The sequence below is a fragment of the Thermobia domestica genome, chromosome 12, assembly GCF_964235325.1.
Source record: "Thermobia domestica chromosome 12, izTheDome1.hap1.1, whole genome shotgun sequence".
Classification (NCBI taxonomy): domain Eukaryota; kingdom Metazoa; phylum Arthropoda; class Insecta; order Zygentoma; family Lepismatidae; genus Thermobia; species Thermobia domestica.
The window spans coordinates 200986361-201003283 of record NC_137465.1 but is presented as its reverse complement, the minus strand read 5'-3'; the positions used below and the strand labels follow the sequence as shown (position 1 = coordinate 201003283).

The following is a 16923-nucleotide window of genomic DNA, read 5'->3' as shown; positions in this document are numbered from 1 at the left end:
ACATGCATAGACATAAAAAAAATCTTTCCTGCTATTACAATTCGGCACCATATTCAAACCGGAAGTGCTGGTAGGTTTCTATCAGTTCCGGTTTTATAAAAAGGACACAGAGATACAGTATAATCTTAGATATTGAATCTTTATACTTATTAGATAGAAAGATCCTTAAGTTTTACGACCCACGGTTATGCCGGTTAGACTAAAGGAGACGGTGATGATGAGTGAAATGGTGAAATGAAGAAAGTGGGAGGAAACGGAAGAACCCCGAGAAAGCCCGGTGTTTGTCCAGCACAAAGTCCACACGGCGCGAGCTGGGATCGAACCAAGGACCCCAAGCACCGGAGGTGAACGCTCTAGCACTGAACCACCGAAGATCCTTATTAACAATTATTCGGACCCCACACACCAATTCCATGCGCCTAGTAGCGCGTTTGTCATGAACACTATACACAATGTCAAAGTTGTATATTCAAAAACTAGTTGTTGTTCATTTTTGCACTTCGTGCTTTTCATTACTCCCATCTTGCTTCAGTTAGTGTTACTTACTTGTTTTTAAAAAGGATAACGTTATTTTCATTGTTTCTCATAACAGAAAGACGTTTTAAAATGTTTAGGAAAAAAAAATACAGAACCACGTTTCTGAAGCCACAATGGATTAATTTTATTTACATTAGATTCAACGGGAAAAATAATTTCGGTTCACGATTACCTTTACGGATCGAATTAGTCCGTGACCTGCGGGTCCACTGGATATAATTTCCAATGTCAAAAAGAGCACAGTGTCTACATAGTCTCTTTCATTGTGGGTTATCCAACACAGCCCTGAAAATACTTCTAACAACTTCTTAGAAGTAAATTAGAAGATAAAACGCATTGCATCATTCAGCATTTTGTTTTAAGTTTTATTTCATTTGCAATGCATCTGACTATAGTTACCTTGTTATAACGTTACGCATCATAAACCGAGCTGAAAGCAAAAGACAAAGAGGAGGCTTTTGCTGATGTCGCTGGTTTAAAAATACCACAATGCCTTTAATTAACGATAGAAGCAAACGCAGCGAATAACATGCAATGGCCGTCAAAGAGTGTTCCCACAAAACAGTTCAAAAATCCTTAACCTAAGTTTTAACCAAAGGGCATGGCGGTTCATTGGTAGAGGACTCTTCTCTAGTGCAAGGGATCTTTGGTTCTACCCCAGACCATGGGAGTTTGTGCTGAATAACATATGTCCGTGGGGCTCTCATTTCCTCCCCCAAGTTCTTGCATAAATAGTAATTCATTTTCATTAGTCATGCATCTCCTTTAGCTTACAGGGCATAACATTTAAAGCGTGTGCTTAACATTTAAAGATTTTATTTTATTTTTCACTTTCCAAGTTAAGCGATGATTGGTCAGTTTAGTTGTCTACTACAGTGGCGTACGCAAAGGAGCAGTTCCAAGTTTTAACCCCCTGTCCAACAAGTTATAAAAAAAAATAAACGTGCACCATGTTAAGATATGTATTTTTTTTTTAAAAATCGCGGGTGTCCTGAAAGTTTGAGTAGTTGAAATCCTACTTCCGCTTTGGAGTACAACACTGGTCTACTAAATACTTCCTTGTTTCCTAAATTCAGAGCAAGTAGAAATAGAAACTTACACCACTCTTTTTTAAATTTTAATTGCCAACTTGTGTCATTGCGACTTACTTCCACGCCAAAAGTAACCACGAACTACTTAAATGGGACATTGTGTCTGTACGTTTGTTTGGAAAGATCTCGGTGTGTTTTAAATTTGTACTGACAACGTCATCGCATGATAGTTCGTGTCATAGACTGACAACAATCACATACATAGGTCTCTCTGGTTCCTCCAACAATGCTTGTTCTCTTCAAGGTTAAGGTGGCATCGAATGATGCTATTCTACAGTATTGTGAACAACGCTTTAGGCACTGGAAAGCCCTTCATCGATACGTGACGTCATGAAGAGGTAAGAGGGGAAACACAGAAAAATCTTTAAATAAATATTCGGTATACGAATGCAAATACAACGCAACCTTGAAGAGATTTCCAAGTTTTCCTGCGAAAGAAATTAACCACAGCGTGTCTTGTGATCTATGAAAAACACAGACTGTAGGTTCTAATAAGTGTTTATTTTTCCATAATATTGTGTTTTGCTGAAGGGAAATTTAAAACTCGAAACTACCTCTTTGTGTCTATGTTGAACTAACCTGTTTTAACGTTTCTATTAGTATCCTGCGTGTCATATCCAAAGTAAAACAATTAGAAAATCCTTTCCAGAGAGATGGCTATCAAACAAAATTCTGACGTTTACACTGTCTAAAATGACAGTTTAATTCATTTTCGTGTTTCTCTAATAAGGATTACATTTCAGTTTTGAACACATCCCACAGTCGATTTTTTTTTCTGGCTACAGTGAGTCCGTATGTCACCTCTTGTGTGCTGCGAAGATTCTCATAACACGCTGGGTATTTATTACAAAAAGACAGGGGGTAAAAGTGAGGGGGGACGCGGGAGGACATCATTACCCGACTTCAAAAAAGTATCTATGGCGTCTCCTCATTTTCTAATAAATAAATAAATAAATAAAATACAATTGGCATAGATAGGCACAGCGAACTGTGTAACGTCAAACGTCTTCCTATCTTTTTAGATCCACTTTTATCCTTGCAAAAAGAAGTTAATCCCTTTCAACATTGTCTGTGTAATGTATTTTGCAAGTAAAGATGAAATATACTGAAACAGTACATTCGTATCTTATGTGAAGAATGTTCCCAAGAAAACATGAAGTCAACCAATAAAAAATGGAAATCAATATAAAGACAGGTGGTGTCAATGTAGAATTTCACAAAGAGAAAAAGAAGGGGGGGGTTCAAGCACTTTCTTTTACTCAAAAGGATGTTTAAACTCCGAAACCACCCCTCGTGTACGCCACTGAAGATAGGCAATATTATTTGCTATCAAGAAGAGCAAGGTTTCTCTATCTCTACTCGTTCTGACAGCAGTAGGTACACGTAACACTATATTTCACTGAGAAAAATGTGCATGCGAATTTCGCGTATCAGTTTTTACAACAAAGACTCGTAAGCACAAAGTAATGAAGTGAACAAAAGCAAGAATCAGTTCTTATAACGAACAAATGGGCTTCACTAACTGTCAAGTCATAAAGAAATTAAACCATTCAATTTCTGTTACTGAAAATTTCTAAAATAGTTCTGTTACTAAAATAGTCAAGCTAAATATACATATATATATGGTGTTTCAAAACAACACCGACAACGTTTGACAGGTGATTCCTGACACCTAGATAAGACAAAAAGTATAGACCAGCCTGGGTGCTCAAATGCTTCCTTTTGGATTTATAAGTTACCGAAAACATGAAAAAAAAATGAACTTTGAAGGTTGAAGGTCCATAGCTCCAAAATTATGGGAACTACCGTAGTCGGGTCAAGACTTCACTTAGAAACTAGTATGTACCCAATCGAAATATACATGTTTCAGAATCCTATGGTACTTCCGCAACGATTTTTATATAGTTGGAGAGTACTTCAAATTACATGCCCGTATAAAAATTGCTTTGTGAGTACCTTAGGATTTTGAAACATGTATTTTTGGATAGAGGACATATTGATTTCTAAGTGAAGTCTTGACCCGACTTTGGTAGGTCACATAGTTTTGGAGCTATGGACCTTTAAAGTTCCTCTTTTCATGTTTTCGGCAGTCTATAACAGTGGTGTCCAATTATAATAAGCCTGAGGGCCATAACTGTCTTTACTAGTAAGGTGGAGGGCCGCAGCTAATAATAATAATAATAATAATAATAATAATAATAATAATAATAATAATAATAATAATAATAATAATAATAATAATAATAATAATAATAATAATTATTATTATTATTATTATTATTATTATTATTATTATTATTATTATTATTACACTACAAAAGAAAAATATAAAAAATATATTTGAAATTTAACATTCATATTCAATGTGACTAATGAGGGTGACTAGCAGCGTTTACAAGGGCTGGGGTATCTACATCCATTCCTCTTGTAAAAGATGTAACCCGCAGATGTAAGAGAGAAGAATCTCCAAGGCAGCTTCTGGAGCGATTCTTTGCAATTTTCATGGTGGAAAATGCACTTTCGCAGAGATAAGTACTACCAAACAGTGACACTATTTTCCAACACAACACACAAAAGCTAGGGAAACGTTTGTTAGAAAGTAGTCTGAAAAATCTACTCCTTTCTTTGTTCTTGTCTGAAACAATGGGTCAGACTGAAAGTCACAAAGTTCGAGCTGTAAGTTTGGAGCTTGTTCTTCGATGTTTATTGTCAATGCATTAGTAAATAATGCTATGCCGTTTTTTTAATTTGTCAAAATCTGAGAATCTCGCATTAAATCCATTCATGATACTCTCGATGTTTCTACAGAACTCAGAAAAATTAAACGCTTCCTTTTCAATATCTAATGTCAGACGATTGCAGCTTGGAAAGTATGCTAAATTGTGTTTATCACCAGAAGTGGTGTATTTCTTGCGCGCTATGGCTTCTAGGCAAAGTTCGAGGAAGAAAGGGTCTGATTTAAAAAGCTAGATCAAATATAAATTTGTTCATTGAAGTAATCGTCCCTTTCAGCAACGGTTACATTACTGACTCCAGTGTTGTCTTGGATGCCTGCTCCTTTTTGTTGTATAGAAGCGCTAAATGGATGCCTTATTCCGAAAGAAGAGTGGAAACATTAAATGAATGAATGAATATAAATTAAAATATTATCAGTTATAACAATCGTAAATCATGAAAGCTTTGTGGGCCGCAGGAAATGGTTTGGCGGGCCGCACGCGGCCCGCGGGCCGCCATTTGGACAGCCCTGGTCTATAACAACGAAAGGACGGATTTATGCACCCAGGTTGGTCTATACTGTTTGCCTTATCTTGGTGTCAGGAATCGCCTCCCAAACGTTGTCGGTGTTGTTTTGAAACACCCTGTATATAAAAGTATCCGAATCGGCTAAACGATTACTGTTAAACAAAGCAAAACTTACGTACATGCTTTCTTCCTAACTTACAGTTGATATAAAGTTACCTTTCTCTTCGGAATGTCAGGAAAATTTTGTCGTCAGATAAACATCCTGCTTTCAAGAAAGACTACACGAACAAGAAACAACAACAAATTGCAACCTTTTCCTTCTGAGAAACGAAACATTATGTTGTACGGTGACTACAACAACCGACTGTCATTTTCATATTTCAATCATTGTTATGGGAATTCAATGTCTATCTTTCCTTCTATAAATAGCAAATAGTGATGAAGACACACTTTCGTCGAGAAAATCGGACAATAACCGTAGGAAAGCCCTGCAATATGTATTTACTATGCTGTCTGGGCATTTAAACTCGGTCCACTTCCATCATACTAGGCCAGTGACTACAAATCATTAACAGAAACCAAAAAGAAGATAATCTAAATTTCAAAAAATAATTGACGGCACACTTATAGTTTCATTTGTCTCAGATTTAGAATTATTATTATTATTATTATTATTATTATTATTATTATTATTATTATTATTATTATTATTATTATTATTATTATTATTATTATTATTATTATTATTACTTTTGCCGGAAGCAATACTCAGCCATCTTTTGGCCAACGTCATCCATTTGTGTCTTCTGGAAGCTTTTCGCCTCAATACTTTAAATTTCGCTATCTAACAAGTTTAATTAGTTGAATATTGTGTTGAAAATTTCCTTCAATGGATGAATGAGTGTAGATCAATAAACAGGAATAATAATAATAATAATAATAATAATAATAATAATAATAATAATAATAATAATAATAATAATAATAATAATAATAATAAATATAATACCGTGAGTGAGTTAATCAGGAAAAGAAACGAGAATGTTTTCATAGGAAACGAAAGCCATTCCTTGCCGTGAGAAGAGTGAAAGTGATAGATAGAAACGAAGCTTACCTGTTGCCTGAGACATTCCACGGAGAACCTTCTCAACCACCGACAGCCACTCGACAGACCAGCAGAACACAACGCAACACAAGTTGCTGCTCAACGGAAGGAAAAAGAAAGTGGAGAGAGAGGAAGGGGGGACAGAGAAAGAGAGATCCCGGAGGATGTCGTTGTCCTTGACAGAGAGAGTTCTTCACCAGAGACTTCCATTGCAATGGCTTTTATACGAGTAGTTGATTGTGGGAATGGTAGAAATACTGTAAGGGTTTCCAAAGTAGCCAAATGGGTAAGACGTTTTCCTACTGTGAGGAAGGTCTTGAGTTCTGCTCCTAATGGATACCCAGTTTCCAGAACCGTAGCCAAAGGAAACTCCAAGTGCTCATCTATAAGAAGTGAAAGTGGATTTACCCGAGCCACATTCCTCGCTCACTAGTTTCAAATTTTGACGTTCAGTGTTTATGCGCCATATATAGTATATCAGTATGAGCTTTTTATTATTTTAACATTTTTCTATGAATGAAGCATCCAGTGTAATACTTCGAAAAGTGGGTGGCCATAGTACCTCAGTGGTAGAGCGCTCATCTGTAGTGCATGACGTCCCTGATTCGATCCCATCTTGCGCCAAGTAAGCTTTGTGGTGGACAAACACCGTGTGCATGGTTTTTTTTTCGTGGTTCTCCCACTTTCTTCATTGCACCATTTTCACTCATTTTTCACATCATCACCGTCTCCTTTAGCCCACTCAGCATAGTCGTGGGGCATAAAACTGAAATATTTCATTTGATTTTTCATTTCACTTCGAGGAGCGGCTTGTGAGTAAAGTCATAGGTAAAAACGTACGATTTCATCCTATGAGCTAAGGGAGAAACAAAAGTTATCTAATTCCTGAGGGAAGTCTTGTGTTGTCGTAGGTAAATTTTCATCAGCTCATTGTGGTTCTTTTTTTTCTAACCGATGTAGGTTCTATTGCAAACCATTCGTCATTTCCGACAAAAGTTTATGGTTGGAAATCTTTATTGTTGCAATGTTCAAATAGCTCAAATATTGCCTACCATACTGAGCATTATTACAAAAAATTCAATTAATCTTTTTAAACAACAGTTGATGCTGTAAAAGAAGAAAAAAGAACTTTTCGGGCCTTTTTTTTTTTTTTTTTTTGAGTTTAATATCCCATGATTATCCACCGAGACTAAGAGAGATAGTGATGAGATGGATGATAATCATAGAATGACAAAAGTGGAAGTAAACAGGAGAACCTCGAGAAAACTGACGCACACACTGTGTTTGTCCAGCAGAACGCTAACTTGATGCGAGCTGAAATCGAACCAAGGACCTCTCACATGCGAGAGGTGAACGCTGTAGCACTGAACTACTGCAACCTGGTTTCAGGTATTACATGCGGCCAAAATTATATTACAGAAGAATTTCATTTCTGCTACACTAAATGCTACAGCAAATTATATGAATTCACCACAACTTTAAGAACATGCTTTACACTAACGTTTCTAATAATAATAATAATAATAATAATAATAATAATAATAATAATAATAATAATAATAATAATAATAATAATAATAATAATAATAATAATAATAATATGGAGTGTTTTTGTTGAAGTCTCAAGAACTACTTCTATTATTAGAAATTGAAAGCTGCAACTTCAAAACATAAAGTTGTTAGCTTGTTTCTACAGTGCAGGGAACCATTAGTACAACTAATAATTGTTTCTTCCATAATGTGACACCACTAACATGTTGGTAAAAGCTAGCGTTGCAGGTGAAGCTATAATTTAATTTATTTTCAGGTATTAATTGACACTTTCCCAAGTCTTCATATTCAATACGTCACACTATTCTGTCTTTGTTAGCTAAACATGTTGAGTTCAATGTCAGATCTTCAATTTAACCTTTGTCTTCGCAAGCTTTCTTTTCAGCTCACTACGTCCGTTATTCTCTCTCAGACTCCTCATGGGAAATCCCCTTTCCTTAATGTTTTCCATTGTTCAAGCTTTGATTTTAGATTACGTAAATTTGATTTATAAAGGCAACCAAGAAAGTTCTGTCGCTTTTTGTGGAGGTCTGTGTTCAATTGGCCCTCACACCATGAGTTGAATGCAAATAGAGATAAGGCGAAGGTCAGTTGTTAGTGTGGGTATAGTCAACATACTACCTGGTTGTGGCAGTTCAGATACACGTGAACCTCCGTAAGGACAGAGTGAACATGAGACCTCCACAGTGCGTCATAAGGGCGTGTATACTATACGAGTTCAAACTGGAGTCAAACGCCGCTCCAGCGGGGCGGAAGATATGCCAGGCCTTTGGTGAGGGTGTCGTGATTACGACGACAGTGCAACGGTGATTTAACAAGTTTAAGGACGGTGACGAAACACTCGAAGACGCACCACGTGCCGGAAGACTAACACATGTACAAAATGAAGATCTTCAGGCAGCAATTGAGGCGAACAGTGACCAGACATGTGAGGAACTGAGACTACAATTCAGTGTTAGTGGAGAAACCATTCGGCAGCACCTCCATCAACTTGGGAAGCACTACAGGTTGGGTGTATGATTTGACTCCGGGCCAAAAGGTAACGCTAGCAGACACTTGTGTTTCTTTGCTGTCTCGTGTGAGGAAGGAACTATTTCTGGACAGGGGTTGACATATGATGAGAAGTGGGTCGTGTACGAAGCTCCACAGCGCCGTCATCATTGGTTAGCATCCCACGTACCGGTTATAAACCAGCCGAAACCAGCACTGCACCAGAAGGTCCTCCTGTGTGTTTGGTGGACTGCTTGCGGCATCGTGCATCAGGAACTGCTACCAGCTGGTCAGAGAATCAATGCAACTGTATACTGTCATAGCAGTTGAGCCGTGTTCAAGAAAAACTCAAAACTCTGGAACCAGCACTTCCGAATCGCAAAGGGGTCCTCCTAATACAGAACAACGGTAAGCTCCCCGTGGCAAGGGTGACCCGGGACACCATTCTGTGCTTTGGATGGGAAACACTATTGCATTCGCCATACTCCCGGACATTGCATCGTCCGGTTATCACCTGTCCCTTTCCTTGGACAATCACCTTGGAGAACGCCAGTTAAAATCCCTAGTAGAGGTGTAAAATGCGGTTGGTACCTACTTCGCTTGACGGCCCACAAAGTTCTACCGAGATGTAATCCATGGCCTTTCAGAACGTTGGCAGAAGGTCGTCGATGTTGATGGGGACAGTTTTTGTTCCAAATACGTCTCAGGTGACACATCGATGTTTGAAGGTGGTGGATGAAAAAGCGACAGAACTTAGTTGGTTACCTTTATAAATTGGTCGCTGAGCAAAACAGTACGTTTGTTGTAAAAATTAACGTGTAACAGTTTCGCCAAGTATCTACTTGGCTTTATCAGACGCTATCAATATACAGAATGAATGAATGAATGAAAAGTCAGTTTACCATTCCACATAGTGAAAAGGATGGGCATCCAACCTTTGGCTGCTTTATCCTGAAAAGTTAAATACTTTTTTTGGTGTGTGTGTGTGTGTGTGTGTGTGTGTGTGTGTGTGTGTGTGTGTGTGTGTGTGTGTGTGTGTGTGTGTGTGTGTGTGTGTGTGTGTGTGTGTGTGTCTTGATTTGAGTGCTCGATATATTCATAGCAGTGAGCACTTTTTTTTCTGTGTATTCACTATAAATAAATACACATGCAGCGACAGATTTAATATATAAGAGACAGCAAACAATCTCTGAATCCTGATTGGTTACTCAAAGGTACACTCATGTCCAAAATTATTGTCGCATGTCTATAAATATGTTGTTGTAGGAATATAATTTGATAATGAATTCGCCCGGTATTTCTTATAATATTAGTATGTGTATAATCGACAAAGACATGTATGTGGCAAATTTCATGTCAAAAGAGGAGTAAATAAGAACAATGAACCGAAAATAAAACTTTCTTGTCCATTTGGCAATATTTTGTTTTACTCATTCTAATTTTCGTATTTATAATTCTTTTCCTATGAAATTTACCACAAATATAAATTTCCCGATTATACACATAGTATCAGTATTAAAAGTACCCTGCAAAATCATTATCAAATTATATTGTTACAAGAAGACAGTTATAGATATGCGACAATAATTTTGGACACGAGTGTACATCACCTTACACCACACACCAAAACATAAAAACAGGAACAAAGCCCTCGTCCCCTTTCCCGTTTCGTTGAAATAGATACTTACAAACTTATCCAAGTGGAGTAATAGAAAGGGGAAAATGATTAATTTGATGCAGCGCATTATTGCAGTGAGAGCTCCTTGTTGCATCTCACTAATTTCAACTCTAAAACTATTGTTCCTAATGTCAAACAAAATACACTTCAGAATTCACAAGAACTCGGAGAATTTTTACGAAATTCCCAGGGAAATGCTTTATTACTTTGCTCCTCCTTGGCGGATTTCAGTTCTATCACTAAAGAGAACCGAGAATCTTCGGAAACATTTATGCCAGATTCCACACAAATCGATTTTTTTTTTTTTTTTATGAAAGCTATTGTGGTACATATTACTTTTAAATCATTGATTATATGTGTAGAAGTGGGGCCTTGAGGTGACTTCATTTCTCACCGATTTTAATCCAAATATTAGAGATTGTATTAAAACCTTAATAAACATTTTCATCATATCGTATCAAATTGGAGTGACATTACTTAGAAAATATTGGAAGATATTTTTACATCGGGAAGGCAGAGCAAGGGGGGGGGGGGGGGCGAGACGAGTCACTCTCGTCGATTCATTGAAATCTAACTAATAGGATTATGAAACCTCAACTGGCATGCGTCATATGGCATCTAAATCTAACATTCTTTTTTCTTCTTCTTTCAGATAAGTACCGTGGAACATGATTTAATCAGATGGGGGGCTCACCCTATATCATGGGTCAACGTTTACTTCAGACCGTTTTTAATCTTAAGGTGGATCACCAGGTGTTCTCGGTGCTATGCTAAATGCTGTTTGTATAGTGTGGCGTTGCCAGACAATGTCCAGTGTTTACTTATGCCAGATAATAAAAGAAGTAATCATAGAATTCTGCTTGGATACTTACTGGATAAATTAATTTTAGACCCTTATCGGAATTCACCGCTAATTTTCGCTTCTTGGACTGCAACGCTAGAATTATCTCTGACCTGAAATATCTACATAAAATAGTTAATGGAAGCTTAAGATCGGAAATATTACTTCAGGAACTATCCTTACGTGTCCCTTCCCGCATCACCCGGAATACACATACCTATTCCATCTTGCCCGTCCTAGGTTGGCTGTTATACAGAGGTCTCTTTTTTATAGAATACCAAACTGTTATAATCAAGTAACAACTGATGTGGACATTTTTTCGAGCTACCCAGTGTTTGAAAGAGCAATTAAACGAGCTTTGACGGAATAGTTTTACTTTTACACTCTTTTTCTCTATGTTGTTGTTACTGTTGTCTTGTTTTCTTTCTTTCTTTTGTTAGCATGTCCCTGTGTAAAATGGCAAAGTTATGCTGTATCTGGGAATTTGTTCAATAAATAAATAAATAAATTAATTAAACGTACAAATTTGGCAACAATGCATTATGGCGTTTTGCGCAAGTTTCTACTCAAAATCTATTTCCTTAAATGTAAATTAATATTTAAATAAAATGTAAAATATAACACGAGAAACGGTCAAACAATATATCTATTTCGTAATAAGATTGTTACTTTAACATACGTTACATATACAAATAAACATTTCATAAAAATGGGCACTTCTAGCAAGATCTAACAGCAAGTGCCATCTTGTGTGCTCATTGTAAAACGAATCTAATATTTTCTTTTATTTGTTATCTTTTTCGATATCAGAAGGCACAACCAAATAAATCAGTGTCCTGTGTTGTAGTTGAAACCTAACTCTATCTTATAGTATAATATTTGTAATGTATAACGTTTCATTACGCAGTAGCTAAGGAAATAAGCTAAAATATGTTCTGACTTCCGAGTTGTGATCCGCCTTAAGCACAGAGTACTGTGGAAAAGAAAATACTCATAGTGTTCTATCAAAATCGAATAATTATTACTAAAGTTATTATCTAACTTTCTTCTTTTTTTTTAAAAAAAAAAAAGAAGAAGAAGAAGAAGGAAAGTAATCCACCTTTTGTTGTGATCACAGATCCATTCAGAATAGACAATTTAAAAATCTGAAAGAAAATATACGCCATCTTGCATCAAAATTTAACTTTTTAAAAATAAAACTTTCGTGGTACATATTTATGAAGTTAAATTTGCTGTAAGGACCTCTTCATTCCATTTAGATCCGCTTTCTTCTTTTTTCTTCTGTCTATCAACAGTACGATATCGTTCCAAAATTTAATGACATGCTTTTTTTTTCTTGTTCATGAAAAGTTATGCCTAGGTCACGGGTCTAATTAATTTCTACATTATTATCACAGTATTATCATAGGCGGAACTAGAGGGGAACAAGATCCCTGCAACAGCAACGCTGGTTACTCCCAGAATTTGTTTACTGCAAGAAAATAATGTAATAAATTTACCTCAATTTACGCAAAAAACCTTTCAATTTTTCGTTTCAACAACCTCGTTAACACACATTATTTGTTATTCTTTAAAGTAATTAAAATCCTGGACGAAATACAGTTTATCATATATATATGATAATAATTGTTAAATACTTAAGATTGTTAGTGGAAATTATTAGTCTGTACGTTCGAACGACAACAGAAGAAAAGAAAAACTGAATTCTTCCACAGCTGATTTCAGGCGATGATGTAACAAATTGCATATCGTGGAATTTAACTTTTTCTGATGCCTCGGGGCATCGTGACAGAGAACCTCGTAGTATAAACATAGTTCTATACTCAATGCACCTTCTGAAATTTTCCCATTTCACTTTTTATATTACGAGGATTGTGAACTACGAGCACTTAGAATATTCAAGAGAACTCATATATATATTTGTCTTTATTTATCTAAGAAACGTAGGTTTGATTTTTTGATTTTTTTTTAGTGCATTGTAACTTAACGAATACAAAGATGCATTTACTACAAATCGTAGAGATCTTGTGCTTGATAAACACGGTGTTTTTGCTACATTAAAAAAACGATTGTTATTGCCGTCGCTTATGACTTCTCTCTGTCCGTATTAGTGATGGGCAGTGGGAATATTCCCGATGGGAAGGAAAATAAAAATAAAAATGGAATATTACGGTTTTTTCCCTGGCATATAAATTCCCAGGAGGGAATTTATTTCTATTTCTTTATTTTCTATATTATAAGAATTATATGACTAATTATTTTAATTTATCATTTACTTCTAGGTCTTAAATAATTTGGAGGTTTAAAAAAATTACTTTATATAACTAAGAATATGATTTTTAAAGTTCCATTTCCATTTGCACTAAAAAGTAGCAGAGTACTAATTTACAAATGATGAAAAGGGAGCAGTTTGCAATGTGGAAATTATGTAGAAATAGAGATGAGGTACTATTAATACAACCCAAACCATCGTTGATAATAGATGTCGGTCTGTCTGCTGTCTCTGACTCGAATTTCTGAATAGGTACTCGAATGTCTCTTACATGTGAATTAACGCATGAAATTTCTAGAAATGGGTAGAAAGGAATTAATAAAAATGCTTAATCAAATTATATTTAGTTAGGTATGGTAGTTGATTCCTAGCTATATTCTTTACTGACCAACAGTATCCCACGTTGTCGTATATTTGTGCATAAGAGGTAGGTTCTAATCTTTTCTTTGTAGAATTTAACTAAAAGAACCTGTTCTACCTTTAAATGCTTAATAACAACTTCATTCTCACAAAGAGAGTTCTAACACATACAAGATTATATTTAAGATGCTATTTGCATATCTGAGTTACTTGTCCCAAAAACTAATTACGCTAGGAAACCAAAATTGGAAAGCTCAGAATGTCTTTCTTAGCTAACTTTTACAGGTAATAGCAATGGAAACTCACATAAGTATATGGTAACCTCTCAGCCGAAGTCCCACATTAGTCTGTTCGCACATGGCTACAAAAACGACGTCTCTGTTGCCTCCGTTTTCACTCCCCCTCCGCCAGCCTGGATCCCCATTATATTTCCAAATGTTATCAGTCTTTAACTTTAAATTAAGAGCTTTATGATTTTTTTTACAATTAAAAAGTTTTATTAGTTTGTATCTCCGTTGTCCCTTAGGATAAGTTATTATAACAAAGGAAAAACATATTAATGCTTCCTCTTTCCAAAGCTTTTTCTTATAATTCACTTAAGTACTAGCACTTTTTTTTTTAAAAAAAACAAATGATCATATTGATGTATTCCTCTTTTTTCTCCTCATAAAATCTGTTCTCAATACAAAAGAAAGGTCGTATTTGGCAATGTTACGTGCAAAATTATATAAAGGTAAGTCAGTATCTTGCAATTATTGCGGACATAAATATGTATGCGCAAATGTTGATTAAATGATCAAACATGTGTTTTCTAGCAGTTACCCAACCTAATTTCTTTATAACATTTAAAAATGTAATATGTTTATAATATCAGTAGTAGGGTCAAGTTTAGAATATCCACTTTCATATAAATTTAATCTGTTCAGCGGTGTAAAAGTATGTGGACTTTCTATACCAAATGTTTTTTCCAACATATTTACTCGCATAAAATATATTGTAAGCAAATGTACATTTATGCGTACTCTCTAAATATAATAAAATATTAATACAATAATATAATACCGTTCAGAATATACATTTTAAAGAATTCTCTGGAGACCACATTAATAAATAAACTGTAATAAGAAAACAAAACAATTTTAAATTTGAAATCAATATAGTAATAGAATGCAATTTCCTTTGTGTTTATACAGAAATTCCCGGGATATTCCCAGTTTTGGGAATCTTCTTGGAAATATTCCCGAAAAATATCTTTCCTGGAATTTACCCATCACTAATTCGTATCGTTGACCTGCTTCTCATGTGTCTTTTTGCAGGTCTGTATGTTTCAGTCTTACGGGAAGACATATTTCTCCAACTCGGCTATGTTTACATACCACTGTCTGTTTTTTAGTTAATAAATGTCTTCTGTATATGTTAAAAAAAAGTGTCTCTTTTCAAGCAAAGGCTTGTGTAATTAAGCTATAACAACAATAAATAACAGCGATTTATAATAAAACTTTAAAATATTTTATAATTTACTTTAATGACTGATTTTTAACATGTTACATTAGTAAATTATAATATAGTATTGCATGTAAATTCATTTGTGTTTCTATAAGATGTAAGAGTAAATTGAGGACAAGCTAATTATTGTTTTTCACTATTGTGCTCACTTTCGCTCACAATTGCACGAGTAAATTGTGTTTAAAACTGTAATAGAAAATAATGAGCTTTCATAACTAGAGTATATTTTAGATAGTTATATTTAGAAGCAAGAGAACATAGGAATTATATAATTTAAAACAAATTTCTGACCTAATAAACTTTCACTGATAGGTATATTACGTGACAGTATCACGTTATTACACAGAAAAATGGTATTTTTTTTAAAAAAATAAAGAAGTAAAATTGGAAATTAAAGAAGCAATCAACAAAAGAATCCCATGTAAAAACCTCAGTACTAAAAAATGAGATATTTCATTTTAAGTTTGATGTAAAGGGACAAGCTTTGCCGGTAGATGTCACTACAGCCCTCGTATCTCTCTTATGTATTTTTTACCTTTCACGAAAATTCACGATTTCTCTTACAAATTCAGCCTTTTTTACAGAAGGAACTTCATAACCTATTGAAGACAACAATCTGTGCCGATTTTTTGTTTAGAATTTTCTTCATTGCTGAAACAGTTATATTGTTAAAGGTTTGAATATCCATTTCAACAATCAAGCCATTTCAACAATGAAGAAAATTCTAAATAAAAAAAAAATCGGCACGGATTGTTGCCTTCGCTAGGTTATGAAGTTCCTTCTCTAAAAATTTGAAGTCTCTAGGTTGAAATATATAAGAGAAATCGTGAATATTCGTGAAAGGTAAAAAATACATTAGAGATACTTACTATAGTGACATCTATCGGCAAAACTTGTCCCTTTAAACCAACCTTAAGGTCCTACAATTATGTCCGTCAGGCTAACGAAAACACACGATCAAGGCAAGTGAACGATGATGGACGAATCGGCGTAATGAGAATGTGGGAGGAAACCGGAAGTACCCCGAGAAAACTCCTGGACACGATATTGTCCTGTACAAACTTACTTGATCGGAGATTGAACCATGGAGAGCACGCACCAGAGGTAATCGCTCTACCACAGAAGTAAGGAAAGGAGAGAGAATATTTAGAGGTGAGGTGATTTTGAGTTTAACGTCTCGTTCAGCAGCGAGGCTCTATGAGACGTGGACCTACTGATTAACATGGAATCCGAACCACATGAGCTCCCGCCGGGATCCGAACCCGGGTCTCCCACGCCAAAGGAGAATATTTAGAGTAAAGGGTGACAGCTTGAAACTACAAGCAATGGAAATGATAGGGAAATCTTGAGAGCCGAGATTATTTGAGATTTGCACCTACAGTTCGAGATGGAATCTGAAACATCGTTCAAATTTGAAGACTCTCCCATCGAGAGTCGAATCCAGAGCCCGGTACAACAAAGGCGCAGACAGTAGCCACTAGAAGAGGGAAAGGGCCCTTACTCCTGTGATAAAAATGGATATAGTCTTACTTTAAATCTTTAGAATTGAGTAGGATGCAAAGCACAAGAGGGTTTGGATATGGTATGTACGTGTGACAGGAGAAAGCTGGGGGGAGGGTGCAATTCAAAATGTATAGGAACTAGAGAAGTATAATGGGAAAAATTCTCATCATTTTCGGCAACTGTTCAATGCAAAATGCATACTTTTGTAGATGTATGTGCAGGGGTGTAACCAGCAGGTTTATGTAT

General features: G+C 35.6%; 1 protein-coding gene across 2 annotated transcripts in view; it reads right to left on the bottom strand.

The window, feature by feature from the left end:
* The window catches only part of LOC145666929 (retinol dehydrogenase 14), an 81759-nt gene that overhangs the window by 61710 nt on the left and 3126 nt on the right, over positions 1-16923 (bottom strand). The window contains exon 1 of one of the 2 annotated variants that reach the window (XM_081734531.1): positions 5986-6133. The exons of the other annotated variant lie outside the window; for it this stretch is intronic. Coding sequence (XP_081590657.1) covers positions 5986-6001 — 16 coding nt within the window. The 5' untranslated portion in view covers positions 6002-6133. Of the gene's footprint in view, positions 1-5985; positions 6134-16923 lie in introns of those variants that run through there. 2 annotated transcript variants of the gene reach the window in all.